Source organism: Asterias rubens, chromosome 20, assembly GCF_902459465.1.
Source record: "Asterias rubens chromosome 20, eAstRub1.3, whole genome shotgun sequence".
Classification (NCBI taxonomy): domain Eukaryota; kingdom Metazoa; phylum Echinodermata; class Asteroidea; order Forcipulatida; family Asteriidae; genus Asterias; species Asterias rubens.
Genome location: NC_047081.1, coordinates 1767672 through 1779543, shown reverse-complemented (window position 1 = coordinate 1779543; position 11872 = coordinate 1767672). Strand labels below are relative to the sequence as shown.

Sequence of the window (11872 nt, the reverse complement as noted above, 5' to 3'; positions counted from 1 at the left end):
AAAACTAAGTTGTTGCTCGACGTCTATTTTTTTCAGTACAGACACTTTATGTGGGAAAGAACTTGGAGATTACATGCATGTGGTACAAATTTGCTGTTTTTATTATAACTTTGAGGAAATCTGAGGGGATTTTAGTGTTTGTTTTAAGAGTTTTTACGTTAAAACATTACTTGTTGTATAAGTAAAACATTGTACAATGAAGGATTTGCCTTGGAATTGGTGCATTTGAAGTCAAAGAAGTCGCCAAAGTTACGCTGTTGTTGTTATGTTCTCCTTACGAATACAATACATATCTCGCCGGGTACCTCGGGACTTCGGCCTCTGGATGAGCGGTTACCACAGAGACCGGTGGGGCGGACTCGTTTCGGGTGAAATCTACCCCCAGGCGCCTAGCTTAATCACCCCCCCCCCCCCTCCCCCAACACAGGGCTGAGACTTCAATTAGTTCACACTTGACACTGATTAATATTCGGAATTGGGCTGGTTTATTGAATCACTACTGGCATTGATTAGGGTTCCTGATTAGGTGCTGAGGCTGATTGGTTGTTAAATGAGAGGCAATCTATAGAATCACTAGAACTTAGTAATTAATAATGAATGGACATCGGGACTGATATAATTTACGAGGTGCAGCTACTCACCCTAGTCCGGCGGCGCTTCCAATGCAACAATTTGGTCTATAACTTGCTCCCGGACAACTAAACAGAACAGCACCAAGCAGTAACACAGCCGGCAGCAGAAACAGCAGAGATACAGCAGCGACACTAAATGAACAGCGGGGAGGAGAGACAGACGGAGTGAGCACGTGCGACGCGCTTATATACCCGCGCGGGGTACCCGCAACGCTATCTGATGCACGGACAGCAGCCCGCGCACCAGCAAAAGGGAAATTCCCTCTCGCACGCAATGCATATTCCGCTACAATACGTATAGGAGCGTAAACAGTGTTATAAGTTTATTAGATGCATTTAGAAGTCGTTTTTAGATTAAAAACGTACTTTTCAGTTGATTTCTGTCAAGATTTGTTTTTGATTTGTTGCAATGGATCAGTCTTAGCAGTGTGAAGACGTTTTGAAGAGTTTTGAGGCATTTTAGTGATTTTATTTCCGAAATTTATTGAGTTTTTGCGGGTTTTTTTTACCGATTTTTACCAAAATTAACGAGCGGGTTTAAAATGAAAAAAAACATAAGGTGTTAGTCCAGCATTTTTATGATTTTGGGTAAAAAAATTCATAAAATGTAAGTCATCAAGCATTTTTATAAATATGGGGTCCAAAAATGAAAACAATTACACAAGGGACAAGTCCAACATTTTAAATCAAATTTTGGTAAAAAGTTTAATTAATTTTTTTTTTTTTTTAAATCGGGTCCAAAATTGAAAAAATTTCAGGGTAAACTAGTTTTTTTTTTCCTTCAAATTTGAAGGAAAAAGTGAGACAAAGACACAAGGGGTTAGGCCGATCTTTTATCAAATTCTGGTCCAAAAATGGAAAAAAAAAAGAAGGTAATTCCAACATTTGTATCAACTTAAGGTCCAGATAAAAATCACAAGGGGTAAGTCCAGCATTGCGAACAAATTGATGTCCTAAACTGAAAAAATAACAATGAGTATACATGCCAGCATTTATTTTTATTAAATTTAAGTCTAAAATTGAAAAAATCACAATGGAAAAGTCCATCATTTTTATTAAATTTAGGTCAAAAGTTGAAAAAAATATGAAGCATTTATGTTTAAAATTGATAAAAATGCTGGATTTACCCCCTTATGATGTTTGAAGAAAACAAAAAATCTCAAATTTTATAAAATTGCAGATCTTACCCCCTTGGGATTTCTTTCTTCAATTTTGGACCACAATTGTACAACCGTCCAACCCATTACAGACTCCTTTGTGATACACAGATCGCCAAATTGAACAATCCGTACATGGGCTCACAAGTCTGAAATCGGAATACCTTGCACTGTCGACCAATGACGTCACCAACGCACAGTTGAGCTTCCTACGTGAGCTGTATAGGGATTATTCAACCCAAGACTCAAGATGACGTCACATCTACTGTCAAGAACGGCCGTCCAGAGCTCCGACAAGATCATCTACCGCCCATCCACAGAGATGAACGCGTTCACTTCGCCTGTGTCCCATGGTCCATTCCAATCATCAAATCTTATCGTCATGATCATTCAACATTTCGCATATCATCTTCTTTAAATCATTTCGAAACCCGAAATGATGGACGTATTTCCTCCAAATAATCATGGAGGTAGAAATAGACCTCCATAAAAATAATGTTCTCATGGTTGTTTCATGGAGCAATAAACTAGAAGGAGTTAGAACGACCATTGTTTGCAATGCTTGGACATTCTTGTTTACATGCACTATCCCGTAGCAACAGATGTACTCTAACTCCTTCATAATGCTTCATTGTGATTTAAATTACTATGGTTAGTAGCTATTCAAGCTATTCCTTTAATGATAGCTTAAGCAGCACAGGCGCAAACCATTCAGATAGTGACGCAATAAATCGCCTAAGTGATTACGTCTTTCATCCCGTACCGCTAGACCTGAATACTTCGAATTCTTATCCTACAAAGGGGCCCGTGCCCACGCGCCTCAAAGCATTTTTCTGTGCCAGAGTAGTCACATAGATGTTCATCTACTGGGAGCTGATGGCTGGTGTCGCATGCAATTATGTCCTCTATGCAATACTATCCGGAGGACAGTATTGCATATGTAATAATGTCCGCCGGACGGTTTTGCATATGCAATCGTGTCCTCCCGGACGCTGCTGCATAATGCAATTGTGTCCGCCCGGACATACTTGCATATGCAGCTGTGTCCGCCCCCGTGCAAAACCGTCCTTGCAGTTAATTAAACGCCCTTGGTCGACGGAACACGTTCGCCATTTTTTTTACAAGCTTAAAGTGCATGTCATGAATGACATGGGAAATGTTCGGCCGTTCGCTGCAATCATAAAATACGTGAATATTCAGGCTGCATAATACGTAGGTTCAGTGCAAGGGCACGCTCGCTTACACCCGCACACACATCCCAGTCATGTACATGTCCGCCGGACGGTTTTTACATAGCCCCGGACACGATTGCATATGCAAAAGTGTCTGGAGCGGACAGTATTGCATGGCGGACACAATTGCATCGGACACCGGCCCTACGGATGACACTTGTATGATTCAAATTTGCTTTCCTTAATAGATCGAGACCGAAGGCAAATAAATACTATAAGCACACTTAAAAAACTGGTTTTCAGCAAAAGAAATTTAACAGTTTAATATGTACTCAATCTATAAGCATTAATTGCATTGAACTGACATTTTTTTTGCATTGTAGAAGTTATACTCTTGATTGCACTCGCACACAGATTGGAAGGAAAACAAATCAAAGAAATACAAAGATAAACAAATACATTATTACATGCTAAATTAATCTGTGATCTATCCAAACTATTGACTATATTAATTTTGGTTTTACCAAATAGCTTTATTGGTTTTACCTATAAACACCGATTTAGTGATACTTAGTAGGCATATTTTCCTAGTTCTATGAAGAAGAAAAAAATCACTGGGTATATATTACTTGGGTGGGATTCGAACCCACGACCTTTGCAATTCTATAGTAGTGTCTTACCGTAGAGGTAGAAAAAGAGGTCTCAACATCTTCAGATTTCCCATAAAATTATTCATAAATTAATGTTATCTCTCCTTCTTTACAAGATAAGGTCTTCCTGGCCAAAACAATCCATTATTAACACACATTCCAGTTCATGCGTTTTACCCTTATCCACTTAAATTTGCTTTTTTAGGTAGTGCATTCAATGTTTTCGTGTTTCTCATTCAGATTTGTTTTAGTCATAATATATTCAATTTATTGAACCATGACAGGCATTCAAGATTACCCTTTGGCCATTCTTAAACTGAACTTCTACTATCCTTATATACACTTACAGCAGCTCTTGTTGCTGGCTTTTACAAAACTTGATGAAACTTGCGGCCTTGTGAAATTGAAGGATCTTATTTTTGACAGTGAATGCTAAACTAGTGAACTTTAATTACTCCTTTGGGCTGTTTTTGTAAAAGCCAGCAGCAAGAGCTGCCAGTAAGTGAAAGGATAGTAGAAGTTTCAAACGAAAGTGAACGAGCAGAGTGTTATAATGACAATTTTCTTTGTTCAAATTGGCTGGGAAAATCTACAACAGTCCTAATAATTGATCCTTCTTGGATTTGACATTCAGTTTCCGGACTCAAAACCTTTTCACAGCGTGCAGGAAGTACTGGTCTGGTACCCTAGCGAAACTGCCACTTCCCTTGAAGGAAAGCGGCGGGGAGCAGTCTGCCTTCTGGAACGAAAACTTATGGAGTAGATGAGTCAGGAAGGTGTACATCTCCATACGGGCAAGATGGCGTCCGATGCAAACACGGTTTCCTGCAAAGCAACAATGACTACGATTTAAAGGCAGTGGACACTATTGGAAATTACTCAAAATAATTAGTGGCATAAAACCTGATTTGGTAATGAGTAATGGGGAGAGGTTGATGGTATAAAACATTGTGAGAAACGGATCCCTCTGTAGTGCCATAGTTTTCGAGAAAGAAGTAATTTTCCACGAATTTGATTTCGAGACCTCAGATTTAGAATTTGAAGTCTCGAAATCAGGCATGTGAAAGCACACAACTTCGTGTGTGACAAGGGTGTTTTTCTTACATTTTTATCTCGCAACTTCAACGACCGATTGAGCTCAAATGTTCACAGGTTTGTTATTTTATGCATATGTTGAGATACACCAAGTGAGAAGACTTGTCTTTGACAATTACTAATAGTGTCCAGTGTCTTCAAATAGCAGTATCTAAATTGGTTGAGTGTCGACACGTTAATTAGAACGTCTTCGGTTCATATCCCGCTGATTGTCTGTTTTCAACCCCAGATCAAAATGAATCACAGATGTATACAACCAAAGTTCTTAGTGCGAGTTTGCTTGCCCCTTTGGCCATTCCGAAAAAGACGAATCTTTATTAAATGAATATAATTCAATTCCTCTTCAAACAGATTGTGGGATGGAGGGAAATATGCATCAGGCAAGGAGTTTCAAAAAGAGGTGCAATATGCAAAATCTTTAAAATGGCAGCCATATTGGATTTATGCAAAGTAATCAGATTTCCACTACTTGGATTTTTGTGGATTTTTAAGATTTCATTCTGAGGATCTTAACAAAATGCACTGTGGTCAAATAAAAACTGTTGCAATTTGTTAGAGATTCCCCCACTCCCCCCCCCCCCCCCAAATAATAATAATAATAATAATTTAAAACATGTATTTTTCCTGAACTTTATGCGAAACAAAGAAATGGCAAAACAGGTACCAAATTATTGTGGTTGTGAACCTTGACCAAATAAATTTGTTTAATTTTTTACTGCATTTTTAGAGTGTTTATTGTATAGTATATAAATGTGTACTTTTTATTAGCTAGATCTGGGCGGGCACATCTTTGTTGATGACAGTTTTTTTTACTTTTGCCCTTCCCTGGGAGGCCTTTTTCCGAAGAATAAAAAAAAATAAAAAAATAGTGTCTTACCAGCACTGAACGACACCACTCCTTCAGCCCCTTTGACCTTGTCCTGTTCATCCAAGAATCTCCCAGGGTTGAACTTGAACGGTTCCTCCCACACCTTAGGGTTGTAGTGAATAGCCCACGTGTTTGGGATGACCGCTGTACGCGCTGGAATGGTGTATCCTCTGTACTTTGCATCGGCAGATGACATGTGCGCAACGCCGAGCGGGGCTACGGTACTCATGCGTTGCAGCTCTAGGAGAGTTGCTTGGGTGTACGGGAGCGACGCTTCATCCGAGAGCTTGGGCATTCGATCTTGCCCCACTACGCGGTCTAGCTCTTCCTGCACCCGGGCCTGGACGTCTGGGTGAGCTATCATGTAGAGAAGAGCCCAGCGTAGCGTCGTGGAGATGTTCTCCGTACCGGCGGAGAAGACGTGGATGAGAGTGTGGGTTAGGTTACCGTGGGAGAGATGTGTCAGCTCCTCGTTTGGGATCTCGGATAGGTAGGCGTCGGTGAAGTCTCTCGGGTCACCTGAAGGGTCGTGGCTGGCCTGGCGTTCACGGACGATCCGCTTCATATACCGCATCTCGGCGATGATGTTGTCACTGAGACGCTTCCCTTGGGTTAGCTTGAGGTGCTTCAAGATCGGGGTAGTCGGCATCGCGCCGGCCGTCCCCATGAGGTGCGTGATCTCTGCGATCATGTCCAGGAAATCCTGGTACTCGGCGTCGTTGTAGTCGTGCCTCCTGCTGTACAGCATCGATGTTATGATGTTGGAGACGCAGATCATCATGTGGTATTTGGGGTCGAAGGCCTTGCCGTCTAGCGCTTCGATCTCCCCCAGTAGCGCATTGGCTTCTTCAGAGAGCTTCTCCTCGTGGATGGCTTTTCCCGCACCGAGGCGGTCAAGGGTCTTGATCGTGAAGCGCCTCTGCTCCTTCCAACAATCCCCACTCGCAAAGGCGACACCTGGATATGGAAGAAAAACGAAAGACCATCTTTACCCCCTCTTGCGACATCACTAAATATATTTCCCTTGAAATCGGTACAAGGCCTTATACACACAATTTGTACAACCTTTGACCCGGCTGCCTCTCTGACGTCATTGTGTTTTACATGACTGTAAACTTGGTCACCTTTCATGTAATGTCACTAATCCGGCTGGCTAATCCAGTTGCTATTCCAGTCTTAAAAACCTCTCTATTTCATGGACTATAGTGAAAAAGCTGAAGTACTAAAATGATATACTGGTCCTCTGGCCGCCAGTCACTAAAAAGGTAAAGAGCAAACCCTGAACGTGTATAGAAAGAGCATTTGAAGTGTTTTGTCAAAGGAGCTTTAAACTTCACAGGAATTCACTCAAGAGTATATAGCAATAGCCGAATTGTTAGTTACGGATACGGCTATACCACTTAAGAGTGTTGCTGAGGCCCTTTTCGAAGTCCCGGCTTCGGTTCAAGATTCGGCTCAGGCTAGCTTGGCGCTGCAGTTGTTTTGACAAGTATTGCGCGTGCTTTGCGTATCATGCACTCAGGGCTTCAGACGAGAGGACGGAGCCTGAAGCCGAATCCAAAGCCGAAGCCGTGGTTTCGTAAAGGGCCTAAGAGCAGCTTGTGGCTGTTTTCGAAATCATAGCATGGCTTGGACTTCGTAAAATATTTAGAAAAATCAGAGCAGAACAGTCACTTATGGTTATAGCCAATCAGCGCTGACTCAGTGCTTCCTTTCCATGTCCAGGGTCTATACTAACGGGAGGTGTTGATGGCGCGCTGCCCCCCCCCCCCCCAAGCCAGGGTAGCGAGGCTGGAATCGGTCTATTTCAACGCTGCAGCGATCGCAGGAAAAATCTGTTCCGCGGCAGTACAATAACATGGCGAGACAAGTTCTCAAAAGACCATAATCTAGTATACAATATAGATTAATACCTCACCATGCAACGCCTCAATGTCTATGATCAAGCCACCTTGCGCTTACAGTCTGCCGTTTTGGTTTTTGTCCATGTGCCTGGTTGTGTTTTTTGTAAAGGTGTGCAATAGGTAACTACAGAGTCTATCCCTAATAGTATTGTATATACATTATACCAAAACGGACCAGCACAAAAGAACATCATGGCATTAATGAGTGCTATTGATCCATTTCAATTCGATTGAAGGTTTGTCCTCGAAAGTTCTTTCATGCATAAGTGTTCCTCTTGTTGGGTTTAATTGCATCAATGACGATGAGACATGGACGAACGAACCCCATATGCAGTTGTTTTTATAGCGCTGTATTAGCATTTCCCTAAAGAGAGCACTGTTTAGCAATTCTAAAATTAAAATTACAAAATAGCTGCGCCAAAAACCGTATCAAAGTCGATTAATGTCACACACATTACTGTTTTCAACCATAAGAAATTAGAAATAGTGTGTGACTCATTCAACAGATGCTTTGCATTGCATTGTGAACATAACATCATGTGGTTCTATTCGACCACCGGTTTTTCTAATTTCCCGTTATTTATGTACATTGTTTTGTTTATTCTCACTTAAATAGTGTCCTTCTTAGTCCCTTTTCCCCTCCCTTTTTACGAACCCCTGCTCTACACAATCGTTTGTTTATTTGTTTTGCACATTTTTGTGTTGTTGTTGTCCGCTTGTATTGTTTGTCTGTCTTTTTGTCCTAATAATAATAATAATAATATTTATTCGGGCAATCACATTCACAAGCACATGTACATACATTAAAAATATTTAAGAAAACAAAGTAAAACAACAGTGGGGTGCCCAGGAGAGCATAAAAGTTAAAAAAATAACTGTCACCAAAAGGCGTATTTCTCCTAAAACCCTAAAAAACATTAAGGTAAGAGGGGGCATATAAAAAAGCACAGAAGATAATACAAATCACTAAACAATTTAAAAAGGCAAACAGGCATAGACATACACAGATAAACACACATAAAATGATATACGTAAAAAAAGCAAGTCTATACATCAAAATGGTTTAAGAGCAATACAACGAAATTCCGATAAGGGGACACATATGAAATGACATTGTAAACAGGCAAGTAACTCTATCTAAGAGCAAAACTGCAGGGGGTGGAAAAATTGGAACAATATAACAAGAATTAAAAAGCATAGAACATGATACAAATCAAGGAACAAAAAAGGCAAACGAGCAAAACATGAACTTTAAGGCATCCCTCCTCAAGATCTCACAACCTCTTAAAGTTCTTGTTTATTATATATAAACAACAGCAACGACGACGATGAAAAACAACAACAACATCAACAACACTTGGTTCCGTTAAAGTCCAAAAGGGAAAAACTTTCTTGTCAGATTGTTTTTGTGTTGTCTAGGGACATCCAAAAAACGTCGCAGCAATTGAACTTTGAACAAATATTTGTAAATGCTGTGATAAAGACACCATTGTTCCATTCGGGTTGCCCTTGCTGGGTACCATACAAATATAGGCCTAGCTCAAATTTGACAACTCTGCTATGTGCAGACTCGAAAACAATAGACCTTCGATCGTTGATCAAAATTGTACTTTATTCCTATTCCTCAAAATATGGGTCAATGTCCCTTAGGTCGTCACTTACCGTTTTGATTATTTTAAAGGCAGTGGACACTATTGGTAATTACTAAAAATAATTGTTAGCATAAAAATTCACTTGGTAATGAGCAAGAGGGAGGTGTTGATATTATACAACATTGTGAGAAACGGCTCCCTCTGAAGTCACATAGTTATTTGAGAAAGAGGTAAATTCTCACTCAAATAATGAAAGACTTCAGACCTCAAGCCCTTATGTTATGCATCTGAAAGCACATAAAGTTGTGCAACAATGGTGTTTTTCTTTCATCTTGCAACTTGGATGGCCAATTGAGCAACATTTTTTGTTATTTTGTGCATATCTTGGGATTCACCAAGTAAGAATACTGGTCTTTGAAAATTACCAAACGTGCCTAATGCATTTAAAGGCAGTACACTCTTGGTAGTACTCGCCAAGTTAATTTCAATCAAAACTTATTTGTCACTGAAGAGCTATTGATTCAAGAAATGAGAAACCATCCCTTTGAAGTAGTTTAGTTGTAGAGAAAGAGTATAATTTCCACCCGAACATTTTGAATCTGAGAAAGACTTTAGGGATAGAGACTTTTCTAAGGCATCTTAAAGAGAACACAAATCTATGCAACAAGGGTTTTTTTCCCCCACTATTTTCTTGCAACAACAACGATCAATTGAGCCCAAAAGTTGTTTTTCTTTATGAACACAAAGTGGGGATGCGTGTCTCTGAGCAGCACACGCTTTAGGTTCCCCAAACGGGCTTGCGGTTTTCGCAAAACTGTTCACCTCCCCCCCCCCCCCCCCCCCCACACACACACGAAGCCATATTGGAAACCTGCATCAGCAACTCGATTGAAGATATTTTAACCATAATGTTGAACATAATAATTAATGTAAGGTGAATGCCTATATTTCGGTCTTTAAAAAAAATGGCTTCAATCTTTACCTTTTCCAAGGGACTGGTTATTAATCTTCATTCTCGGCCGGTCATTTAGTTCCTGCAGTTGATAGACCTCTTTGATAGTCTGTCCATCATTCAAGACAACGACCAGACGACCGAAAGCAGTGAAGCTGAATATCTTGCCGTATTTGGCGCCAAAATTCTCCAAGATCTCATGCCGCTGCAGACCAAAGAGCCACTCTACTAGGAGGAAGTACGGCACCATGCCGAAGTAGGGCAGTCCCCACGGCCCGGGAGGCAGGTCCGCACGACGGCGTCTCCACAAACCGTACGTCGCACAAAGCGAAATCGCAAACAGCAGCACAACATTGCGGCCTACCATTTGCTCGTACACGAAGCCAAGAACATACTCCATGTTTTCGAACAACATGGCGGCTCGAGGAATATACTTTTTTTTTATATAGATCACACACAACAATTATAGCCGACCTTACACAGATGTTCGTCTTTAAACCCAGTCTAACTTTGATTGTGATCTAGAGGACATAGTTTGTGTATATTTAAGATCAGCCAGCCTTCGCAAAAGGGGTCGACTGCACGTACATGTACTTTGGTCATAAACCGCTTTAACCGGCTGCAAAACTACAAATACAACATTCGCTGAATGACGTCAGAGCCTCATTAAAGAGACATAGTAGAGCGATTTCGAGAATAACCGGAACAAAAGTTAAGCTGTTCGTTATCAAAATATCGAAATAATTATGGCAAATCGGTACATGAGGATAATTTCGTGAGTCAAGAGAAATACCAAGAACATTTCATTTCTGCTTGTGAAAAAAAAGTATATATATATTTCTGGTAGCGAGGGTGTATCGTAGGTGAACTTGATCACTATAGGGCCTTGCGGCGCTCTATAATCTTTGCTAAAGCTGTGCTGGATTCTTTTGAACATGCAATACCGGTACCAAATCTAGTACAAATGCAGGACCTATGGCTTAATGTCCCATCCGAAAGACAAAGCAATTATGGGAGGTATCTTGCTCAAGGACACTAGTGTCAAGACCGGGACTCGAACCCACACTTTATTGATCAGAAACATCAGGGCTTGAGTCTGGTGCTTTTAACTGCTCGGCTGCGACACGCCGCGAATACTGGCAAATGCTCATAAAATAAACATGCATTAATAATATCAACCCCCAGCTTCGACGTTAGACCGCGCCTCAACAGTACTGATTGTTCGTGATTTGTGCTTGTTTGCTGCTTTGTTTGTTTATTTATTTAGATGATCTTACATTAAGTCTGTGATTATGAATTGCACATATCCATACATTGTGATTCCGAAACTAGACGACAATAAGGCATATAGTTATTGAGAAATCAGTGGTTAGCTTGGTAGGATTCGAACCCACAGCCTTGTGATTGCAATTCATGCAGTGGAACCACTGGTCCACAGTCTGCCCACGGTCTACCATTTGGGGAGACTGGTCATCGTGCGTGTGTGCGAGTATCTATATGTTGCCAAAAGTTCGAGAAGCGGCCTTCACTGCGTATCAACAGTTATTTGACAGTAGTGCTATCAAATTAATACCCATGATACTGATAAATAAAATCTATTATTCAAAGGGTTTAACATAATGATACTTCATTAAAAAGTTTAATATTTTTTCGAAAAGGCAATTTTGCCAAGTGGGTTGATATTATGTTTCTGGTGACTCAAGGCCGTCCATACAATGATCAATGTTTGTAAAACAAAAGAAATGTTTACTGAACTTTTCTATTGTAACGTCATAGCCCAAGGTTGGAAAACTATGGGAAGCCATAAATGCAAAGCAAAATCCGATTCTGTCCTCTTCCTTGCTCCCTCC

The 11872-nt window shown here is 40.6% G+C and overlaps 1 protein-coding gene across 1 annotated transcript; it reads right to left on the bottom strand.

The window, feature by feature from the left end:
* Positions 1–3254: 3254 nt before the first annotated feature.
* LOC117304080 (cytochrome P450 2C15-like) lies at positions 3255–10647 on the bottom strand. Its single transcript, XM_033788577.1, has 3 exons — positions 10053–10647; positions 5584–6531; positions 3255–4436 (listed from the first exon to the last, which is right to left on the bottom strand). The coding sequence occupies exons 1-3, from the start codon at positions 10435–10437 to the stop codon at positions 4255–4257; spliced, it is 1515 nt and encodes a 504-aa protein (XP_033644468.1). The 5' UTR covers positions 10438–10647; the 3' UTR covers positions 3255–4254.
* Between the last annotated feature and the right edge of the window lie 1225 nt (positions 10648–11872).

What these genes read in the sequence shown, in the direction of transcription:
- LOC117304080 (XM_033788577.1), bottom strand. Translation starts at nt 10,437, where the DNA reads ATGTTGTTCGAAAACATGGAGTATGTTCTTGGCTTCGTGTACGAGCAA. An exon ending in TAACCAGTCCCTTGGAAAAG is followed by an intron (nt 6,532 to 10,052) that starts GTAAAGATTGAA and finishes TTCCATATCCAG; the next exon opens with GTGTCGCCTTTGCGAGTGGG. An exon ending in AGTGGTGTCGTTCAGTGCTG is followed by an intron (nt 4,437 to 5,583) that starts GTAAGACACTAT and finishes GTTGCTTTGCAG; the next exon opens with GAAACCGTGTTTGCATCGGA.